Source organism: Manis pentadactyla, chromosome 12 (assembly GCF_030020395.1).
Source record: "Manis pentadactyla isolate mManPen7 chromosome 12, mManPen7.hap1, whole genome shotgun sequence".
In the NCBI taxonomy this organism is placed as follows: domain Eukaryota; kingdom Metazoa; phylum Chordata; class Mammalia; order Pholidota; family Manidae; genus Manis; species Manis pentadactyla.
In genome coordinates, this window is record NC_080030.1 from 2,256,887 (window position 1) to 2,279,395 (window position 22,509).

Genomic DNA, 22,509 nt, shown 5'->3' on the forward strand with positions numbered 1-22,509 from the left:
GGCCCTTCACAGTGTCTGGGAACGGGACCCAGAACTCCCACCACCTTGCTGACAGGCCCAGGGCCTATACTGTCACACAAACACTTGCCTGGCACCTTCAGGGGCACCGAGAGGTCGATCTGCACCACCGGGATGTGCTCCACACCTGGCGCATCCTGGTACCGCTGGAGAAGCAAATATGCAGGTGTCACCAACGCCCACCCACACCCAGGAGCATGGGGCCCAGCTGGAGGCCAGGGAGACGGTCCACAGTTTAAGCACAGATCCAGGCACAAGACTTCCACTGACTTTTCCCACCCAAGTCCCTTTTTTCCTAGGCTAGAAAAGTAGTACTTGAAACCACAAGATGGTGGTGCCTCGTTGCCCACCATCTCAGTGACAGGGAACACCTGTGGCCACCTGGCAGCCTCAGCAGCCACCAGGTTCCCAGCAATCCTGCCCTGGGAGCTATGTCTGTTGGGGGAGCCCATGCCTCCCCAGTGGGGTCCACTGGGTGGAGGTGGCAGAGGAAGGCAAGGGAGCCACCCTGGATAAAGAATGTTCCACAAGGTGGTGCCCGCAACACCCTCCCTCCTGACTGGAGTCCCCCCGATTTGGGCACTATGCTTAGGGTCACCTTCCCACAGGACTTGGTGTCCAGGACCCCCTCACAGACTTGCCGTGTGGGTCTGCACCCAGACTGCCCTGAAGACAGCGACCCCTGGCGACCCTGGCAGTGGAGGGCCCTGCGGGGACGCCCCTTGCGGATGAGCTGGGACCAGCCTCACCTTCTGGGGGGAAGGGGAGCTCTTGATGTAGAAGGGGTTGTTAGCCTGCTCCTGCTTCCGAGCTTCTCGGCGCTGTGGGGACAGGATTCAAAGCGCACGTCAGCAACCATGCGGGCCACAGCCCCTCAGCCCCTCCTGGTGCAGGCCACCTCCCCGCTCCAGGCCCAGGTGGGGCTGAGTCCCTCGGGACTCTCCTGTGGGCACCCACGGAGGTGTGGGGGCAGGCAGCAGAGGCTGACAGCCCCACGGGAGGGAGGGTGAGCTCAGAGGCAGGGCCAGCTGCCCCAGGCTGCTCAGCTCTGGGGGAGGCCCAGACAGGGGCCAGGCTGTGCTGCCGGAAGGCCCGGCTGGGCGGGGGGGCCAAGCTGTGAGAGTGGGAGGTGCTGGGGGGCCCCAGCCTCAGAAAGGGAGGAACGGGGCGTGGAGGGCTGGGGGCTGGGGGCGCTCAGCGCCCCTGTGCTCCCCCAGGCTGCCTGCATGCTGCACACCGGGGGAGGCAGAGGGCAGTGAGCCGTGCTGGGCGGGGCAGGGCACAGCAGCCTCACCCGGGCCAGCTCTTCCTCGTCCGCCTCAGGCTGCCGCTGCTGGGCAGGCCGGCGCTCCTCGTCCGGGAAGATGGCTTTGGGCTTCTCGCCCTCTGACTCGCTGTCTGAGGGCGGCTCATTAATCCAGGCATCCAGATCCAGGCTGTAGGGCACAGAGGGTCACAGTCTGGCCCGTGTGCCCGGCCCCGGAGGCTCAGGGAGGTGGACGAGGCAGAGATGACTATGTCCCCTTGAGGATGCGGACACGAAGGCCAGGGACCCTGGTGCCTGGGATGCTACACACAGCGCTCCCCACGTTCTGGGGGCCCCACCCAGGCTACACCCACCATCCCTCCAATGTATGCAGGTGAGGGGTGACAGCAAACCATCTCCCGGGGGTGGCCGCAGGGGACCAGCAAGGCACCAGGTTTGGCCACTCGACTCCGTGTCCAAGACAGGGCACACAGCTCACCCTTCTGGAACAGGAACCTTCTTCTGGGCCTTGGGAGCCACAGGGTTCAGCTCCCCAGCAAAGAGGCCGCTCACTTCTGCCGCCACTGGCACGCCCTTGGCCTGAAGCTTCTGGACATGCCTGACCAGCTGCAAGACGCAGGACGCCTGTGGGAGCCATGTGGAGGTCACAGGGTTCACAGAGGACTGGCCCTGGAGGCGACTCACAGCACCGCAGGGCACGGCTCAGATGCACACCCAGCAGGAAGCACCATGAGAAGCCCTGGCCCAGGAAGGCACCCAGCCAGGAAGGAACCAGCCCCTGCTGCTACAGGAGGTGGCGGGAGACAGGATAGGCCCAGAAGAAGGGCCATCTCCAGGGCAGGGGTGCCCCACCCCAAGACAACTGCTGGACGACCCCAGGCCCACCTCCACGGGACACCGCGGCACCTTCGCAGGGCCTGCCCTCCACAAGGTCAGAGTGTGGCCCCCAGCCTGACGTGGGGCTCAGGGTCCTGGGCCACAAACGGGCTATCTTCACACACCTGCCCTTGCCTGAAGAGGGCACCGGGGCCCAAGGACACTGCTAGGCCACAGATGCCCACGTTACGCCCCTGCTCTGGCCTGCCTACTGGAATGGCACACACCAAACCAGTGCCTAGACGAGCAGCTGGGTCCCCACCCGTAAACCTGGTCACCGCTCTGGCGATCTCCTGCCGTCTCGCCCTCAGATCACCTCCCACCGGCTCACCCCCTCTTGCTGATGCCCCTCCCTGGGCCCCCACAGGCCTCGGCTGCAGCAGAGCCCCAAAAGGGGATTCTTGGAGCTGCTTGGTGGGATGCGGCCCCCTCCCAAGAACCCCCAGCTCCTGGCAGCTGGTGTCAGCGCATACCCGCTCCTGGACCTCTAGGTCTGCGCTCTGCACAAACTGGGGCAGCCGCTCCGCCATGAGCTGGGTGGCCTCCTGGGCCGCCTCCGCCTCTGCAGCCTGCTCCTTCTGCTGTAGGATGGACGCATACAGCTTAACCACGTTCTGCACGTACACGGCCTGGATGTGGCCTGGCAGGGTGGTGACTTTGGGCCGCAGCATGGCCTCCAGGGTCTGCCGGGGCTCCTGCAGGTGCCTGGGGACAGGGAGGGCCGGGTGAGCCTGCCACACCGTGGCACCCGGTCCCAGGGTGGCTGCCCTTGCGAGCGAGGGCCTCTGCTAGAAGGGTCACAGGGGCACACTCTCCCACCCCCGCCCAGGACTACGGGATGGGGTCTGAAGGAACCATGGCAACGGCACGACAACCACTACTGAGAAGAGCTGAGAACAAAAACAGGAAAATAGCATCCACGTGAACGTGACAGAAAGTCTGAGTCCAAAAGGCGAGGGCAGGAGACCCGGGAGGACCTGCTCTCAGGACGGAGGGCGGGGCCGGGGCACGCAGCTGACTGCAATCACAAGTATTTACGGGAAGGAGCAGCAGAGGGACCTGGGCAGGCCTTCGGGTGTGGGAGATGCCCAGGAAGCTGCACAACTGCGGGGCTCCAGAGGGCGGGTCTGCCGGGCACAGTCCCTCCTTTGCAGCCACCACGCAGCCGCTGGGAGGCCCGCTCACGCCACTCACTCGGAGAACTCCCCGCAGACCCAGGCGGCCGCGTAGAGCACCTCGCAGATGCCGTTGCGTTGCGTGCTGCTGGCCACCAGGTGGGCGCGGTCGAGCAGCGCGGACATCTGTGCCACGGCGAACTTGCGGATGGCCTTCACGCGGATAGCCACGTCTAACATTTGGGCGGCGATGAGGTGGCCGTGGCGCGTGCCTTCTAGCCGGGTCAGCTCCACAAGCACACTGATGTACCTGTGGGAGGGAACCCATGAGGTGCGCCCCCTGGGGCCGCCCCGCGCCCACCGGCTGCCACGGACCACTCAAAGTTGGTGATGTGCTGGTAGTTAGACTGGCTGCAGATGTCAATGATCTTCGTGAGCAGCTCGTCGCGGTAGGTGGTGCCCTCGGCCTTGTCCACGTGGGTCATCAGCTTCTTGACAATCTCCATTAGGTTCTTCTTGGACACCTGTGGGAGGTGCTGGTGAGGGCGGCTGGGCGGTGCTGGGTGGATTGGGCGGTGCCGGGCCAGCCGGGAGGGCACGCACCATGCCGTACAGCAGGTCAAGGGCCCGCAGCCGGATGGACTCATCCTTGTCGTCCAGACACTGCAGGACCAGGTCCTTGTGGGCCTGCACGGACTTGGGGTGAGTCCTCAGAATCTTGGACATGGCCAGCAGGCCCAGGTACTTCACTGCGGAGACAGCAAGATGCAGTTAACCCCACTGCTGCCCAGACGGACTCCGGGACAGCCTTGTAGCCCCGACAACCTGGGGACCTGTGGTTGGTCCCCAGTTGTCCAGGGCAACACTGTGAGCGCTGGCCAAGTCCAAGGCCCTGCCAGGTCCCACAGGGTGCTAAGGACCTCGCTCAGGGTGCCGCTGCCCACCTCAACTAGCCCCAGCATGCCATCACCTAGACCAGGGTGGCACACTGCGGGCGTGCCCAGCCTGAAGCCTGTTTCTGTAAGCGCACCTTTAGGGACACACAGCCGTGTCTGTCGCTTACGCGCCTGTGGGAAGGTGCCTGGCAGGAAGGCACTCACCTGGGCCGCAGGCAGTGGCGTGGCCTCAGCCCTCTCAGAAGCTTCTGCCTGCAGCCCCTACAACCAAGCGTGGGTGGGCCAGGAGAGGGGGCGCCTTACACACACCTGGCCCCCAAGGGCCAACCTGATGCCACCAGCTCCTTAGAGGAAGAGCATCCGCTCCTTCTGCAGAAAGGAGCCCCGCCTCCGCGGGTCTGGGGAGCGGGGCCCACAGAGCAGGGAGAGGGGGACTCACAGTTTTGATCGGAGTCTTCTATCAGTATCCTCAACTTCTGAACACAGAGCTGCAGAGGGGACGACACCGGTCACACCTTCTGTGCCAACGATGACGCCAGTGACCCTGGGCTGGCCTCACCCCGAGCCCCATCCCATGCCGAGGGCCCACTGGTCAGCCCAGAGGGAGGTGAGGAGCACTGGGGCCACGGCGGGTCAGCCCAGGGATAAGGACGCCCGTGTACCCACGGTGGGGCACCTGCCATGGCAGAGGCGCCACTGGCTGGCATGAAGGAAGACAGACAACAGGCTCCAACATGCACAGGGACTCCCACAGAGGCGTGGGACACTGGTGGCTTCCCCAGACACACGTGCTGGCCTCATGCCCCTCACTAATCCACCCAAGACAGGACGCGGCTGTGCCCCTGGGACACAGAGCAGGAATGACGCAGCAAGCGTGGGGTGGCCAGCATCTGTCAGTGGGGCAGGGGGCTCCCAGGGTGGGGACGTGGGAGGCGCCAGCTGGCCGGCAGGTCCTCAGGATGCTTGCCCGGCCCGCCCACCTCTGCGCGTGGTGCCACCGACCCCGGGAGACATACCTGGATGCTGGCACTGTGGTTGGGCATGCCGGAGGACAGGGAGATGAGAACTGAAACACACAAGCTGGTCAGACCCCAGCACGCAGGGTCCCTGCACACATCCCTGTGCCCAGAGGAAGGGACGGGGCGGACCACCAAGTGGGAAGCTGCTCGCCCAGATGACCTCTGCAGGAGAGAGCCTGGCTGCTCACGGGGAGGCCGGCTTGCGGGGTGGGGTCTGGAGCTGGGCCCTGGGCCCCTGCACTCCCCCTGGAGTCAGGGGTCTCTGTCTGTGCCAGCACAGTGGCCTAGTAACCAGCCCCAGAGGAGAACCCTCGGCACCAAGACAGCAGGCCAGCGCCCTGGGGACACCAGATATCCCTGTCCAGGGCAGCTCCATGGTGCTGGGGCCACGTATCCCCACCTGCTGCCCCTGGATGCAGGTCCCCTGGGCCCATCGCCTCTCCACCCCACAACCCCTCCACCCACTGCCAAAGCCACCTCTGGCCCTGCCACGGTCCCATTCTCCCCACGGGCCTCCCCACACACAGGAGCCCATTCTCCAGGCTCAGCGCCCACCACCTCCAGGCGCTGGCCGGCCCTGCCTCTCCATTACTGTCCGAGCCTCGGGGACACCCAGGGCCCATGTAGCTCTTATCAGAGAACATGGACCCTGGGCCAGCTTCCTGGGAATTCCCAAGTTTTAAGGCTGACCATGCATCTGTACAGAGGGACCGCAGGGCTAGCTTCCCCACTGCTCCAGGCAGGGGCACCCCTTGAACCGCCAACACCGCCAGCTTGCGAGACCTGGTGCAGGGACACGGGGCCTGGATGGTGACCCAGGACGTGGCCAGCCAGGTCCAGGAGGCTCGGGTCCCACAAACAGAGAGACAGAGGAGCTTCTCAACCACACAGGAGTGCTGGGTACGGCCCTGCCTGGACACAGACTCAAATAGACAGCCACTTAAGAATGCCCCCAGAGGGGCACATCCCAGTTCTGTGTCACGAGACCTTGGCTATACGTTCCTACGCTTCAGGGTTCCAGGGACATGGCCCAACACCTGAGATGGGCTTTGAAACGCTCAGAAAAGTGAGGTCTCATTGGCTGGTGTCAGGTGGGCCAAGCATGCAGACTGCCCACTGGAGGCGGCCAGGCAGTGGCTCTGGCTGCGCGTGTGTATGAGCCACTGATGCTTCCAAAGGGGCTCTGGGTCGGCTGGGCCACTGAGCAGCTCGAGACGGGAGTAAACATCTGGCACTGAGACAGGTGGGGTAAGCGGAGGAGGTCGGAACCTCAGCTCCTGGTGGCCTTGACCACAGGGGAGTGGCCAGCCCCAAGCCCCACAGACCGGCGCCCCAAGCCCCACAGCCCAGCGCCCCAAGTCCCGAGAACAGCGCTCTCACCTGCGATGACAGTGTTCACACACTCATATAGGAGGGACATGGCGGATGTGCTGGCAGAGGGAAGACAGGGAGGCGGTATGAAGGCCGAGTGGCTCCGAGAACGTGCAGTCGGCCACCATGGAGCCAGGGACCTGACACCCAGCAGCCACAGCCCCAACTCCAAGGAGGGGGCTGCAGCAGGGGTCCCGGCCATCGCCTGCCCCGGCACTATGCTCGGCGCCCAGCACCTCTCCTGGTCTGGATGGCCCAGCTGCTCTGCCACCTGGCTGGCAACCCCTGGGGGGCACCAGCATCCCCCTGCCGACCACCAAAGGTGGCCGGAACCGCTCCTGCCACTGCACCTACCTTTCAGTTTGTGGTAGACCTGAAAAACACCCAAAGCCAACCCAGACCACCACCACCTGCTGCTGCTCGGACAGGGTAGGGGCCAAGGGGCACTTCCACGGCCCCAGTGCCACCCTGGGTAAGTGCAGCCCCGGCCGACGACTAAGAGCAGGCCCAGGTGTGCCCACTACACCGATGCTGTCCCAGGCGATGATCACCTCAGGCCAGATCACCAGACCCCAGTGCGGCCCGGGTCCCAGGGTGCCTGCGGTCAGAGCCAGTGCATGTGTGGCCATGGGCCGGCCTGCTTCTCGTTCTGGCCCTCTGAAACCGTGGCTGCACTCTGAGCTCAGTGACTGGTCATCTGGCTGAAACCCAAACACCCCAAGCCCAGATGCCTGGCCTGGTGACCTTTTACTATCCAGCACATCTGTGTCTTGAGACTGAGTCCCAGGGGTTCTGTAGGGACCTGCCCAGGGCCCGGGCCCCACAAGGGGCAGGCAGTCCTGATGTCTGATGCGACCTTGAGGCCCCAGGTCCTCCTCTGCCCACAGCTACCACCCAGGGGACCCCAGAGCAGCAGCTCCTGCCGCCTGGCCCCCAGGATTCTGTCACAGGCATCCAAAGAGGCATGGAAGCTCTCAGAACATTCCAGAACTGGCTGCTGAGCCAAGTGTCTACAGCTGTCCAACAAGACCACAGAGGTCTACCTGTGGACTGGGGCTACAGGGGTCTTTCTCCCATGTTCTGTCTCTGCTGCTGTCCAGGAGCTTCATTAAAGGGAAGGGCCCCTGCCCTGGTATCCCAGGAGGCCCAGCGATGCCCAGAGCACAGTTCACTGTCTGGGGCAAAGCCACACGGCTTCCCTGGGCTCAGCCCTGCCCTGCCCCACGCCCCTGGCCTGGAATGGAGGCCTGCACTCGGGGGCCGAGGGCTCACCTGTGGATCAGGTTGGTGAGAGGCTCGATCAGCTTCTTGCCCAACCTTGGTTCCAAGGGGGTCAGAGCACCAAACTAAGAAACGGGAGGCCCGCAGTCACTCCAGCAGGACAGGCCTGCCCAGCTTTGTCAGTGGCCGGGGAGATGCGCCCGGGACTCTGCACGACCCGCACCCACCGCTCCCTCCCCACCCACAGGCTGGGGACTTGCAGGACACAGGGGCCTCTCCACACAGGGAGCAAGGGGAAGCCGGAGGGACACTTGCCAGTTTGATTATTTTAATGAGGACCCAGTTGTTGGTTGAGGAGGTCATCAGCTTGAAGAACAGCGGGGCGAGGGAAAGGTAGTTCTTGGGGTTGCGTCTAGCCAGCTCGCAGATGACGTTGACTGCTGCTGACTGGACCCCTGAAGTAAAGGGGGTCCTGATGAGGGGGTGGGCATCCTCAGCTATAAGTCTAAAGGGAGGTCCTCGATAAGGGGGCATCCCTTCTACAGAGGGCGTCCTCCTCAGCAGGCTGGTCACTCCGCCCGCAGCACCCGACTGCCTGGCACTGCCCTAGCACCTGTCACCACCATAGCTGCCACGGGCATTGCCCCTTGCCCACACTGTGGGACCTTCCACAGCAGGAACAAAGTCACTGCAGATGCAGGGTGGGTCACCCCCCATGTAAGATGGCTCCATTCATGTCCACTGAGGCTGACACCACTCACACCCGCCGCCCGCCGCTCGTGCACCTGGCTCCTACTTCCCCCACCAGGACTTTCCACACCCCATGACTCTCAGACACGTGGCATGCCGCCCGAGTCAGAGCCCATTGGATTAGAGGTGCCTGCACAGCCCCAGGTCTCCCTGGAGACAGTGCTGGAAGGGGACAGGCAGAGACCAGAAAGAGCACTATGCCCAGACCAGCACCCAGGAACTGGAACAGGCTCTCCAAGCAGGCTGGCCACTCCCTTGTGCAGGACAGGGTGCCCACCGAAGACCAAGGGCAGTAACACCCCCATAGCAATGAGCACACCAGTGCCCAAATCTTGGTTTCCAAACCCCAAACAAACCTCCCCTCAGAACCAGGCTGCTTGGGGAGACAGGGGACCACAGGGCCTACGCATGGGAACAGATGTGAACCTGGCATCCTGTGGTGCCAGGAAGTTAAGAGGGACCTGTGGGGGTCCAGGACAGGGGTCCAAGAGCTAGTGCCCCTCAGCTCCTTCCTTACAACCCCCATGAGGTTTCCACAGACACCTGGGAGCAACGAGGCCATGCAGGTCTCTAGTTTAATGCAAACCCACAAACCAGGATCAGGGTCCTCCAGCTTCTCTTTCAGGCGGGGGAAAGCAGGGCGCAGCGATTCAGGGTACTTCAGGAACACCTTGTACATGATCAGCACAGCCTTTTTCCGGATGTACGGCTTGGTGTGTGACATCTGTATGGGTGGAGGGCCGGTCAGTCTCTCCTTAGCTCTGCTCCTATGACCCCTACACCTGCCCACGTCTCACCTGCCTGCCCCTGCCCCACCCACCTGCCTGCCCCTGCCCCGCTCACGGGCCCACACCGCAGCTCTGTCACCTGCAGGAAAACCCCCTTTCTAGCTCACCTGGCTTCCAGTCTTCTGGCCTGGCCTACACACCTGCCCCACCGCCCCACCCAAGCCCAGGGACCTCACAGCAGTGCCTTGGACAGAGCCAAAGCCTGCCCCGCATCTGGGACTCCAGGCCACTCCTCTGGGGGCCAACACCCTCCTCTGGACTCACTGGGGCCCTGAGGGACAGAGGGAGGGAGGGGGGCCCAAACATACGGGTAAGAGAGTCTCTGCTCACCGACCCAGGCCTCAGGCTATTCCACCCACCGGGGCCTAGTGTCAAGCGGGACGTGGAGAGGCGTCCCAGGCTCCCCTGCCTCTGGTCTCAGGCCCTCCACTCCTCCACCCTGGACTGCCCTGGACATCTGTGTGCTTCCACCAGGAAGGCCTCTCGCCTGCAGTGGGCCACTCCTTCTGTCACGGCCCGGGGGCTGCGCCCCTGCCACGACCCAGCACCCACATGCACCACGGGTAACTAATGCCCACCACGGGCTCCCCACACTTCCACTTAGATGGGTCAGCAAACCGTCCAAAAGGGCCCAGTGGTATTTCTGGCTTTGCAGGATAGAGGGTCTGTACCCGACTACTCGGCTCTGTCCTCGCTCAGAAGCCACCAGGGACACCATGTGGGAAGGGGCCGTGTGTGCGTGAAACGATTTACAACGGGCAGCCCACGGGCAGGGACCGGGGCCATGGCCTTCTGGTCCCTGGTCTAGAGGCCAGCCCTCCCATCCATCCTGGACAGCAGGAGCGGAGGGCTGACCACCTGCATAGCAGGCCGGCCCGCACAGAGAGAATGCTCTAGGGAGAGGGGCAGCCAGCCACCAGCCCTGCTCTAGCACGACCACTGGCGAAGGGCCCCACTCAGCCGGAGTTAACGTCCCCCAGGTCCGCAACTCCTCGGGGGATGCCCGCGATTTAGGGGGACACCCAAGACACCTGGGAGATCAGGTAAGGCTGGGATGCGCGCCTCTCAGAGCCACTGAGCTGCAGGAATCAAGCTGTGGCAGATGGCGGTACACGGCCCCAGTGCCGGGAAGGCAGGCAGGGGCCCACTGAGCGTGCCACCTGCCGCATGCCCGTTGCCACAGACTACAGCTCAGTGCGAAAGCAGCACCGGGTCACGCTTGATAACCAGACTTCAGCCGCCCGCGACGCCCAGCCTCCGGCAGGACTGTTTCAAAGGAGGTGACTGTGGCCAGGGCTGGGTCACACCAGGTGACTCGGTGTCCATCTCATCTAGGGCCCTGGCCCGTTTCCAAGTGCCTGCGTGTTCTTGGTGTGACGTTTTAAACTTGGTTTTCCAGGCACCCGGACAGTCCAAAGCATGTCGCGGATCACGAGCCAGGGGTGGCAAGCACGCTCACAAACTCACCAGTGTCATGATGTCGTTGGCCAGGTCTCTGGCAAGATCTGGGGTAACAAAACAGGACAGGCCAGTCAGCGCAACACCCGTGTCGTACTGGCTGGGGCTGCTTAGGTCCTGGAAAGGGAGAGAGAGGGTCAGCAGGCAGGCACCGACGGCACATCTCCGGGTCCCAGCAAGCAGCAGCCAGCACCACGCTGCCCCTGAGAGCAGAGCTAGTCAGTGCGAGGGAGGGCTGGCCTGGCTCTGCTGGGCAGAGGCACATGGAAGGGGTGGCCAGGACGGCCCTCCGCTCCAGGCGCAGTTCAGGTCCTGGGCGCGACTGGGCGGGGCTCGTACTGATCCCCAGCTCTCACGCAGCTGCCGACTTCAGAACCCCTGGGCAGGGAGGTGCAGCTGGCCGGCCCCCCGTGGCCCAACGGGCACACAGTGGGTGGCCCCCAAAGAGGAATCAGGAACCTCTGCTGCCCTGGGGTGTCTCCCTACAACAGCCAAGGACAGCTCAGCTCTCCTCGGCCCTGCAAAAGGTGGACAGCTTTGGTCTAAGCTTTCTCTTTGAGGCAGCCCAGAAAATCAGCCAAGCAGAGGGCAGTCGCGCCTGCCCTGACCCCCACCCGCACTCAATCATGGCGGCTGGACCCTGAGGTCCCGCCATGGAACGCCCAACCCGTACCACAAACGCACTCTGGGGGGAGGCCCACACTGAGGGGCACCTCAGGAGTCAACCTCTTAGACCATAGCAATGTGAGCACTGGCTTTTACACCCCACTCCAGCCCAGATGCGGAATAACAGCATGGGATGCACAGCGCAGAACTCCATCCCCCATCAAGGGGCCTGGCGAGCGGGGCCCACCTGCAGGGAGCCACCCGGAGACCTTTTGGAGAGAGGCTTGCGGAGAGAGCGCTCTGCCTGGGTAAGTGGGAGGAGACCCGGGCCCGTCTAAAAGGACACCTGTGGGCCTGCTAACACTGGGGCACGGCCTGAGCAGAGGCAGGGGCAGGGCCAGGAGGGCGCAGGCGGGCAGGCCCAGTTTCCTGCTCAGATCTATCACAGTGGGCGCACCCTCCCCTCAATTACAGGGGGTCTCCCCAGCAGAGCCCATCTAAGGGGCCGCCTCTGAAGCACATTACATTGTGAAGCAGTGACCCCATCTATGTCCAGACAGTCGGGCAAGGGTCATGGCCGTGTACATTCAGCCAGCAGGAAAATGGGAGCTGGGTCAGACGTGGGATCCGGGAGGCCCAGTGGCCAGCTCCACCCTCCTAAGCTCTCCTGCCCCTTATGCCTTTCCCCACCGCGCCCACCTAGAGCCCTCACCCAGCCCTTGGCCTGCTCCTCTCCAAGCCCAGCCCCAGGCACCCCTCCCAGTCAAGCTCAGTCCCAAGGCATTTGCAACACTCAGATCCCAGCTGTACCCCCCACAGCCGTGAGCAGGCCTTCCCAGAACCAGGAGCGTGGCAGACTGTGCTCTGAACCACATGCCATCACGTGCCAGGTACCAGGGCCCCAGCCAGAGCTGACCTGGGAGCCAGCCCAGGTCACCAGGGCACCCTGCATGGGCGTTCACAGCTCCCCATGGGCCTGTGTGGCCTGAGGCTGAGAAAGGCAGCCTCTCCTCCCTGAAGCCCTCCCGGCCCCAACTGTTCTGCAGATGCTCAACATTCTGGGGCCCAGGAGGTATTTACCACCGTTGGGTGGTCTTCAAAGACCAGTTCAGACTGTGAACCATAAGCACCCAACTGTGCATGTGCAGTGGGCAGAAAGCCCTGGGACAGGGCTGGGGTGCCTCAGCCCGCAGCCTGCAAGGGAGAGGACCAGGAGGAGGAACACAGGCCCGGAGGCCCCGACGCTCGGTGAGGGCCACGAGCAGCAGGGCACCCCGGCACCCCGTCTAGGGCTCCCAAGCGGAACCAGCGTGGAGAAGATACACGTGAGCAGGGACTGAGGACCGGCCCCGGTGGCACGGCCGGCCACATGAGAGGGCCGCCTACCTTGCGGATCTGGTTGGTCGTCAGCATGATGACGTCCGTCCCCTCGTGAAAGCACTGGGAGGCGGCGAGGTAGCCAATCCGCTGCAGGGCCAACAAGCCAAGGGGTCAGGGTGGGACCGGGGGACCGCGCACCCTGGGGGAAGCTCCCCGCCCTGTGAGCAGCATGCCCAGCAGCCCCCAGGCCCAGCAGCGACGGCCTCTGTGGGCCTCAGGGGTAGGTGCCAGGGAGTCACTCAGGAACCAAGACTGGGACGTTAAAAGAGAGGAGCCTCCCCTGGGCCTGGAGCACGTTTCTGTGAACAGACGGTCCTTGGCTCGCCAAACCACCAGCCCTGCCCCTAACTGCACACGGGTACCACCACCTGGGCAGCCAGAAGCTGCGCCTCTGACGTAGCAGCATGAACCTTGAATCATGCTGCACACGTATGATCCTTCCACACGTGCAGGGTGCGCCAGCCTGGGTGGATACGGCACTTTGTTTCCCCACCCAGTGTGCCCAGCAGACAGGATCGCGTCCTTAAGGGGGCGTCCAAGGCTGCCCAAAGCACCGGCAGGCTGAGAGCCAGAAACTGCCACAGCCCGCAGCCCCCGGCCCGTGGGCATCCCTATCAAAGACTGAGCCAACCAAGGCAAACTACAGGATACCTGCAAACAGGCCCTGGGTGCTGACACCCGTTCCCCAGAATATTTAGTAAAACAGGAACCGTGCTCCTGTTACGACATCAAGAGAGTAGAAAGCAATGTCCCAAACCACTCGTGGGTGTCAATATTGTGCTTCTTCACAGTGTGGCCTCTGGCCGCGGGCCACTCCTCCTCCACCAGGGGCGCCCCCAACGGGGATCAGTCCAAAGCCAGCCGGTCTACCTCACCTTGAACGTGAACTTGGAGGCACTCATCACTTCTATGATGTTGAAGGCGGCCCAGCTGATGTCATATCCTAACATCTGTAACTGTGGAGAAGACAGGCCGCGATTCGCACCCCCAAGCCTAACACCTTGTCCCAGCTTGCACGAGAACAAGCGCCATCCCACTCTGAACACGCAGGCTTCACGAAGCACACACGCCTGGGGCAGTTCACTTCTGATGAGTGTGTCTTCACATGTGGAACCACGGGGGCAGGCTAGCGACAGACACCCAGAGGGTGAGCATCTGTGCTGAGGGTTCACGTTGCCCTGGCTGCGATTCCCCATACCGGCCCTTCTGAAGGCTACATGAGGGGGTGCCCCCACCAAGCCCTTCGTTCTGGCAAGAGGCCAGCCAGGGGTGCCTGGCCCAGGCTCGCTCACCCACCAGGCACTGCAGCCAGGCAGGGGCCCTGCAGGGTACTGCCAGGACAGTTCAGGGCCCAGCCCCACCACCCACCAGGCTCTGGGGCCCAGCCCGCAGGGAAGCTGAGACTGCAGGGGTCATTATGGCCCACCTCCCCACGTGGGAAGGGCCCCATGGGACCATGGGCCTGCCGGTTAGGGCCCTACCAGGCCCTGTGCCATGATCACCATGCAAAGCCTTCCCCCTTGACTCTGAGAATTAGCCCTGTGTGTCCCTAGGCCAGCCCCTGGAGCTGAAGGCATCAGTTTGGCAGGTGGAGTGGTAAATGGATGAGCAAACAGACAGCAAGCGCAGACGGAAGGACGGGAGGTGGAGTGTGTAGCTGCCTGACAGCACCGAGGTGAGCTGAGGGCGGCCCCCAGAGCGCCTGAGCCAGCAGGCGGCACTCACGTAGGTCAACTTGCAGACCGCATTCGCCTTCACTGCGATGTTGTCTTGCTTCAGCTCCTGCTTGATTTCATCAATGCACTGAGAGATGTATTTTGCCTGAGAGAAAAACAAACAGAAATGCAAGCGTCTGGCTATAAAAGTCAAGGATAATCATTTCAGAATGTGAGGTACACAGGCCACAGTGTGACCCCGAATTCATGTGAAATGCCCCAAACAGGCAAACCCAGAGTGGGCTGGCTGGGGTCAGAGGCTGGGCAGGGGTGCAGCCACTGCTCACGCGGGTTAAGGTTGCTTTTTGCGTGATGGGATGTTCTGGGATTAGGTAGCAGTGATGGATGTAGAACTGTATGAATGAACTAGACCCACCAAACTGTACCCTTCCAACTGGCACGTGTACGGCACGTGCGTTAAATCCAACAAAGCCATTCTGGTGGGTAAGGTGCCTGGGATCCTTAGAGGGTGGCACTGGCGGGGCAGCATTGCGAGAGCAGGTGAACAAGAGAGGTCAGTGCTGATCAGCAGCCATGTTGGCCTCTCTTATTCTGTTTTCCCTACTCGTGTGTCTAACATTTTCTACAATCAAGTTTTAAACACTGAAAATAATAGTCACTTGAATGCCGAATGCCAAGACACTGATGTTTTCTTAGTTCTATTGTTCAGCCTTTCAACAAACTGCACACAAGAGGAAGCACAAGACCGGGACGTGGTGCTGTGTCCTGCCGCCCGCAGTCCGGCCCTCGCACCAATCCCCGTGGCTGTGGGGTGGCTGGTCTACGCTGACCCCACGCTGCGGCCCTGCAGGCCCCAGTGCTCCGCCTCTTGAACAAGGACACCTGCCCAGGCAGCAGCTCCCCATTCTCCATGGCCCGGGACTGCTTACTAGGCCACAGCCGGCTCCCTGGCACCCTCAGTCAAGGGGACACCTGCTGCCTCCCCTCCACCTCCAGTCATGGGGGATCAGGGCCCACCCAGGCTCCCCCTCTAATTCCTCCAGAACAAGACAGCACGTGAGGATGCCTCCCGTGAGCCAGGCGCCCCCGCAGCACGTCACGTAAGCCCGTGTGCAATCCTCGCATGTCCTCACACTCCAGAAGGGCACGCCAAGCTCCTGCGGGTTCCTGCGCTCACTGCACACATGCAGCGGCGCCTTGGTGGGACCCTGAGATCCACAGCCAGGCTGGGGTTCGGCCACCCAAGGGCTCCCCAGCCTCAGACCACAGGTTGTTGGAGACTCAAGGCAGAGACTCATTGGGGGAAGTTGCCAGGCCCTGTGCCCCTATGAGCCATTCACTGGGGCCACCCCAGAACAGCACGGAGGAGCACACAGCCTGCTGGCATCGGGCACAGAGGAGAGGGCTGGGGGAGGAACGGTGTGAACGGCCCAGGCACCTGCCCTTCCCGGCCACCAGTCACACCCAGCTGGCCACACACACAGCCCGGGTCTTGCCCACCTAGCTGCCGGATACCAAGCTCTCTCGCCCCCGTCCCTGGCCTGTCTCCAGGGTAGCCGCGCGGTGGCGGGCAGCTGGATCAGGTGGTCTCAGGGAGCACCACGCTGGGGCTCTGCAGGCCGCAGCGCTCAGAGCTTCCAACCGTCCCCCCCACGGGTGCAGGGCTTGCACACCAGGCGATAGGCACCCGGATGCTTTCCGCTCTTCATCTCTCGGGAACCAAGCCGCTGGGGGGGTTGCATATGGGGGCCTGTGTGGACGTGGTTTCAGTTCTCTTGGGTCTTCCCACTACTCCACCATGTCCAAGGCACCTCACACACAGCGGCATGAACCACAGAGGTGCCGAGTCACAGGGCCCAGAGCAGCGGCTGTGCCCTCCTGGGGGTGCCCAGAGGCGTCACCAGGCAGCCACACTAAGAACACAAACCTGCCCATGGGGCGAGTGGCCACACCAGGGCTCAGAGCAAACTTGTCCAGCCGATGCCCCAGCCCCACAACACTTGAGGAGGCCCCCTCCACCACGACTACAGCAATGACCCCCCAGACTGCCCAGCCGTGCACGTCATGTCAGCAGGGTCAACAGTGTGCCAGTGGCGCTGTCCAGAGACTAGGGTGGCAAGCACGGATGGCGGTGGGCTCCAAGCGCCTGTACGCTGGCCTAGGACCGACTCACACCCCACAACGGCCACACAGCCTTGGAAAAGGAGCGTCAGGTGTGCTCGGCTTATGAGAATTTTATGAGCTGGAGTCAGCACGATGGAACAGGTATCACCGGACCCCTCCAATGGGCTTCGGGTTACCAGATCCTGCTCAGGGACGGGTTCCTGTCCTGGGCACGGTGGCCCCTGCTGCATCCTGGATCAAACCTGTTAATGATTTAAAAGGGAAAGAACAAAAAGATGATGGCAAGTGCTGAAGAAATCGTCCGCGTGTGGCAGGTGGGGCTGTGAAATGGGGTAGCCCCTGTGGAAGACGGCCTGGAGGCTCCTCAGGAGGGACCCGCTCCCGGGGGGCCCAAGAGCACTGAGAACAGGCGTCCAACAAACACCTGCACCTGAGTGGACACCTGAGTGGACAGCACAGCGATTCACGAGAGCCCCAAAGCAGAAACCACCCAAATGCTTGCCAGGGGACGATGGATAAACAGCACGGTCTGCCTGCACCAGCCACTCTCCTAGACAGGCCAGGGACCCTGTCAGGTTCAGGAGGGCCGGGCAAAGTCCACTTCCACTAATATCTGAGTAGCTTCTACCTACCAAGCCTCCCACAAACATGTTCCAACATAACTACTTGGAGGCACTGGACGATACACAAAAGCCCTGGCCGAGCATCCTGTCTGTGCCCAGAGCTGGAGCGCTGTGCAGAAGGGCTGAGATGCAGGGAGGAAATCCCCATCCAACTGGCTTCAAGAACCAGAGAGCAGAGACTGGGGCAAACGCGGAGAGGGGCATCCCAGAGGAGAGAGACGGCGTGTGGCCCACATTCTGCACATAAACTCAGCCTGGCCCCAGAACTAAGCATGGCTGGCACATCCCGGGGAGCCGAGCTCAAGCTAAGGAAAGAAGCACATTTCAGCTGGCAGGAGGCAGAGCTGGACCTGCAGCCTAGACAAGTTACCTTCTCCCAGCACAGCCTCCTCGAGAAGAGGACCACCCAGAAGCTCTACAGCACCCCCATAACGTCCAGCACACAGCCCAAGGTCATCCACAGCGACAGAGAGAAACACGACTGCACTCAGGCAGGACAGACCATCAAGCCCTGAGACGGCCCAGACGACAGAGTCCACACCCAGACGCTATAACTCGGCCTCCGTGGCCCCATTCCCAAGCACCAAGAACATTCTATTCTCAGATGAAGACGAGATCTCAGCAGAGAAAGCAAAGTGACACAAATTAACCAAGTTAAGAATTCTGGGACTGAACAATTTCTGAGACAAGCTATTCACAGGATGGGTGGAAGAGCGAGCCGGAGATGAAAAAGAAGGTCACCAAGTTTGAAGGCGGGATGACAGAAACCATCTAGCCGGGGGGAGAGAAAAGTATGAAAGACGGACAGAGCCTCAGGGACTGTAGGACAACTGTCGGAAGGTGTACCATATATATAAACGGGGTCCCAGGGTAAGGACAGGACAGAAAAAAATATTCAAAAACTAACAGCCGAAACGTGCCCTAATTTGGTGAAAGACATAAATTTACAAGTTCAGGAAGCTCAGCTCCCACCAAGAAACAAACACAAAGAAACCACACCAGACATCCGGGGTCTGCCAGAAACGGAATGAAAAGATAAAGCTAAAAAGCAGCCAGAGGAACATGCATGCTGCCTACAGGGGAGCAGGGACTGGGACGCTGCCACCGTCATCAGCAACAGGCCACGAGGCAGCGGAGGACCTATGGACCCAGAATCCCGTCCACAAAGACCCCTCAGGAGCAGCAGCAGAGCACCAGAACCAGCGACACCCGCCCCCACACTCCGAGCCAGACCCCCAGGAAAGTGGCTGGTCTCCGGGGAGACCCTGCGGGAAGCCGGGTTTCTCACTGTGAAACGGGTGTGTCAGCTTGTGTCCCTGCACACGAGAGAAGGGGACAAAGGGAGGGGGCTGAAGACGCTCTGTCTCAGACTCGCTTGGGAATGCTTCGGTATTTATCTAAAACAGGGTTGTAAGAAATTGAAGGAAGGAAGGCGGGAGAGCATGATTATATGAATCTTGGACTTACAGCATCGCTCACCATGGCGTGCTTACAAGAAAAAGAGCTGCTCAGGGACACGGACAGATCCAGAAATTATACCAAAAACGTAGATCAGAAATATATTAAGGCTACAGTACAAATGGCTACATACCACAGAAACTTAAAGAAGAAGAAACTAGAGCCGCAAGCGTGATTAAAGTTCTCAGACACCTCAGTCTGTCCATGCGAGTCCACACCGGACCACCGAGCAAACCGAACCCTTGAATGGACGCCCACTCCCACTGTCGTTAATCAGAACAAAGGATGCAAAATCCCTTCATATGTGAGCTCCTTAGGGCTATAAATAAAATAGCTCTTTCAATCCTGCTTACTCAAGAGTTCCCTGGGGAACCTTATTTGGGGAAAAAAAAAAAAAAGAGACCCTGACCCTCCCTGGTCAGGCAGGGCCCGAATCTCCCGGCCCGGTCTTTACAAAGCCCCACACTCGAGGCTGAGGAGCTGGCAAGCTCGAAAACCGTGGAACTAGGCCCTGGAGTTTGTTTTGAAGAGTTTAAGGCTCACAGCAAAACTGAATGGGAGGCAGAGTCCTCTACGTGCCCCCATTATCAACACCTCATCAGAGTGGGCATTTGGTGCAAGGCTGAGCCTACGTGGGCACGTTGGCTGTCAGCCAGGACCCACAGGGGCAGAGGGCTAGCTCCTGGGGCTGTGGTTCTGCGGTCTGGATAAACGCACAATGACTCGTGTCCACCGACACGGAATCACCGGGTCACCACCCTAACCCCCGGCGACCCCTCGGCTGCTCACATCTCCCAAGTGGTGCCTCTCCCAGTGTCCCAGAGTTGGGGTCACAGAGCGTCACCTTCTCAGCCTGGCCTCCTTCGCTCAGGAACGGGCACGCCGGCTGCCCTGTCTTTTCATGGCTTTGATAGCTCATTCTTCTCAGTGCTGACCTGGGGCAGCCGCAGCTTATTTATCCATTCTTCTACTGAAAGGCATCCCGACTGCCTCGGCCCTTGATGCTTTCAAGGACTCTCTGGCCCATCCCAAACACGGCAGCAGTCCTGTCACCGCCACAGCTTCCCGCTGGCTCCCTGGCTCAGGGACTCGGAGCCTGCACCGTGCTGCTCCCGAGCGGGGGTCCCAGAGGTCCCCAGGCCTCCAGGGCCTTCGACATAGTTGCAGGGCCTGGTGTGCACGGGCTGTTATGGCGACAGGCCTCACTAAATCAGCGTTTCCAAGGCATTCCAATTTCTCAGAGCAGAAAAACTTCAAAAGCCCTTACAATGACGGGGGCAAGGAAGTTATTTCCTCTCTTGCCAAGAATAACCCGGTTACCATCTAGATGACCAGAACAGTGCTGGCAAAGATGAGCAAGCTACAGTGAGCGTTAAGCCAGACGCCAAACAGCTCTGCTCTAAGCTGCAGCGAGCCACCACGTCCACGGGCGCACTAAGCGATGGCAGCAGAAGCAAAGCAAGGCGGTCCCTGTGCCCAGAGAGCGAGAGACGATTACTGGAGCTCAGCTATAGGACGTGCTGTGCGTCCTGCATTCCGGCGAGAAGGAGCCGATCCAAAGCACACACCCTCTGGGTCGGCCTGGGAAAATCCTCCGCTCCCCTCAACTCTCACATCTGGCACGTGAGTCTGTCTGCACGGACCTCTGTGCCGCCAGCTGGGGGTCCTACTGTTCAGATCCGTCTGACCCTCTCTGCCTGGACTTAGCCTGGATCCTTCGGGGTCAGGGCTCAGCGCCCCGAGACTGCACCACTGCGGACGCCAACCCCAAGTCCAGGTTGTCACCTGTGCTTCTGATGCGCCAGCTAGAGGTCGGGGTTCCCAACCCCTCTCCCCAGTTTACTGTGGAAACAGTCATGTTCACCAGGTTACTGTGTCCCAAAGGGTGTGACCGAGGACACAGATGAACAGCCAGGTGACGAGGGGCACGTACGCAGGGGCTCCTGCCCTCATGGAGCTGGGGCTGGGCTGGGCTCCCCCCTCACCCCCCACCCAGCACACAGGTGCTTTCACCAGTCAACCAGCTCCCCGGACCCAAGGTGAGAGACTCTCAGGGCGCCTTTGCCACTGGGTCTGAGGGACCACAAGCCCCCCTCCCGGCCCTTCCTCTCCCTGGGCTCAAATCTCAGCCAGGCCCTTCTGGTGAGCAGCCCCACCCAGGAGCCGACCCAGAGTAACCTCGTCAGAACCAAAGGTGCTCCTACCGTCCAGAAATTATGAGATATCCAGGAGCTCAGGGTCAAGAAGCAGGGACAGAAACCAGATACTTGACAAGGATTCTGCTGGCACCATGCGTAGTAAATTACAGAGGTTTGAGGAGCTCTGTGCCAGGAGCCAGGGATGAAGCCCCAAATTGTATTTTACAACATCAGGGGCCTGACATGGTTGATGACATGGGGCACAAAGGAGCGTCTGGACCAGGGGAGACTGTCAGGGAATTCTGGGAGGTTTTCCTCATCCCCTGGCATCAGGGCTCTCACCAGGGGGGATCCTGCCCACCAGGGGACCCTGGGCCCCGTCTGGGGACGTGCATGGTGGTCGCAACTGAGCGTGCTCCTGGCATCAAGGGGGTGGGGGCCGGGGAGGCTGCTCAGCACCCACAGTGCCCCGATGGCCCCACTGTCAGCAGTTTCAAGGGGGAGAGACCCTGATTTAGGGTAACAACCCACCGTTATCAAAGAAGAGGAAATAAAATGCAGTTCAAACTTATCTTTATTCTCAGAATTATTAAAATGAATAGAATCTTAGACAAACAGCCAAAAAGCAGAGTGCTTCCCCCCTGCCAGACATGACACACAAACCACCCACCACGGGTCTCAGCCCTGCATGCTCCTTGGCACTGGCTGAACCCCAGGGAGCTGCCATTTCTGGGGCCAGAAGCAACAGAGTGCCAGCGCTTCCACAGGTCCGTCTCGATGCTCATCCCAGGTGATGCCCAATTTCAGAACATTACACAACAAAGCTGAATTTCTAAAAGTTCAGAAACATCAGTTAAAGAGGTTGGAAACTTTATACCCAAGTAAAAACCTTTGATGCTCCCCAAATACTAAGAGACATGTGGAGAGCTTGTGCCCAAAGGAGCAAACAGCAGAAGGGAGCCCCTTGCAAGCCCAACAAGGGGCAGTAGTTAAATAACCCTGGTACGCTGACTATGGGGGTGTTGAAAGACACTGAACAGGATCTTAACGTATGCAGAATTGCCAGTGATTTCTACGTGCAGAAAAAAAAATCTCAACACACACCCCACACTGATTTACGGAGAGAGGTATTTTCCCTTTTTACTCAACAAAAAGTTATGGCTATAATTTTACAATCTAAGAGGACTGAAAGAAAAAGCATTCACACAAATATGAGAAGTGACCATAAAAATAAAACGTTGACATCACCTGTTTTTTCCTAGTCATATCCAAGTTTCAGAAGCAAGGACCTTCGCAAGTGGACGTCCCCTCCCCATCACCTGCCCACACAGTGCCAGCTGGGTGCACCCAGAAACCTGGGAATGAGACCACCACTCCCCAAATTTTGTTGTCTCACTTAATAAACTAAGCTTTTTGTGGAAACCCAGTGCCCAAGCAGGCACACAGTTATACACCAAAATAAAAGTTTCAAGAAACAAGTTACTGCAGGTGCCGTGCAATATGGGGTTTTTTAATTTCTTCTTTTTTTTTAACATAACTCATTAAAGTGAATCTGCAACCCACTGAGAGGTCCCCAGCTGAGGTTTGGAAACAGTGCGGTGCACAGCTCGGTGGGTGCTGGGCCCCAGGATGCTACGGCACTCCCTGCACCCTCAGAGACGCCCAGCGAGGCAGGGGCTCTCCCCAGCTCACCCAGCGTACGGTCTGACCTAAACTATATCATGC

General features: G+C 60.7%; 1 protein-coding gene across 3 annotated transcripts in view; it reads right to left on the reverse strand.

Moving 5' to 3' along the window:
- The window catches only part of AP3D1 (adaptor related protein complex 3 subunit delta 1), a 34,073-nt gene that overhangs the window by 9,423 nt on the left and 2,141 nt on the right, over nucleotides 1-22,509 (reverse strand). For 2 of the 3 annotated variants that reach the window (XM_057489642.1, XM_057489641.1), the window contains exons 2-19: nucleotides 14,491-14,586; nucleotides 13,641-13,721; nucleotides 12,772-12,852; nucleotides 10,789-10,896; nucleotides 9,128-9,257; nucleotides 8,099-8,238; nucleotides 7,835-7,908; nucleotides 6,572-6,621; nucleotides 5,189-5,238; nucleotides 4,612-4,660; nucleotides 3,880-4,025; nucleotides 3,652-3,800; nucleotides 3,356-3,586; nucleotides 2,635-2,866; nucleotides 1,764-1,909; nucleotides 1,313-1,454; nucleotides 768-839; nucleotides 89-164 (exon numbers count right to left, since the gene is read on the reverse strand). In XM_057489642.1, coding sequence (XP_057345625.1) covers nucleotides 89-164; nucleotides 768-839; nucleotides 1,313-1,454; nucleotides 1,764-1,909; nucleotides 2,635-2,866; nucleotides 3,356-3,586; nucleotides 3,652-3,800; nucleotides 3,880-4,025; nucleotides 4,612-4,660; nucleotides 5,189-5,238; nucleotides 6,572-6,621; nucleotides 7,835-7,908; nucleotides 8,099-8,238; nucleotides 9,128-9,257; nucleotides 10,789-10,896; nucleotides 12,772-12,852; nucleotides 13,641-13,721; nucleotides 14,491-14,586 — 2,053 coding nt within the window. Of the gene's footprint in view, nucleotides 1-88; nucleotides 165-767; nucleotides 840-1,312; nucleotides 1,455-1,763; nucleotides 1,910-2,634; nucleotides 2,867-3,355; nucleotides 3,587-3,651; nucleotides 3,801-3,879; nucleotides 4,026-4,611; nucleotides 4,661-5,188; nucleotides 5,239-6,571; nucleotides 6,622-7,834; nucleotides 7,909-8,098; nucleotides 8,239-9,127; nucleotides 9,258-10,788; nucleotides 10,897-12,771; nucleotides 12,853-13,640; nucleotides 13,722-14,490; nucleotides 14,587-22,509 lie in introns of those variants that run through there. The other variant, XM_057489643.1, reaches the window with a different exon arrangement.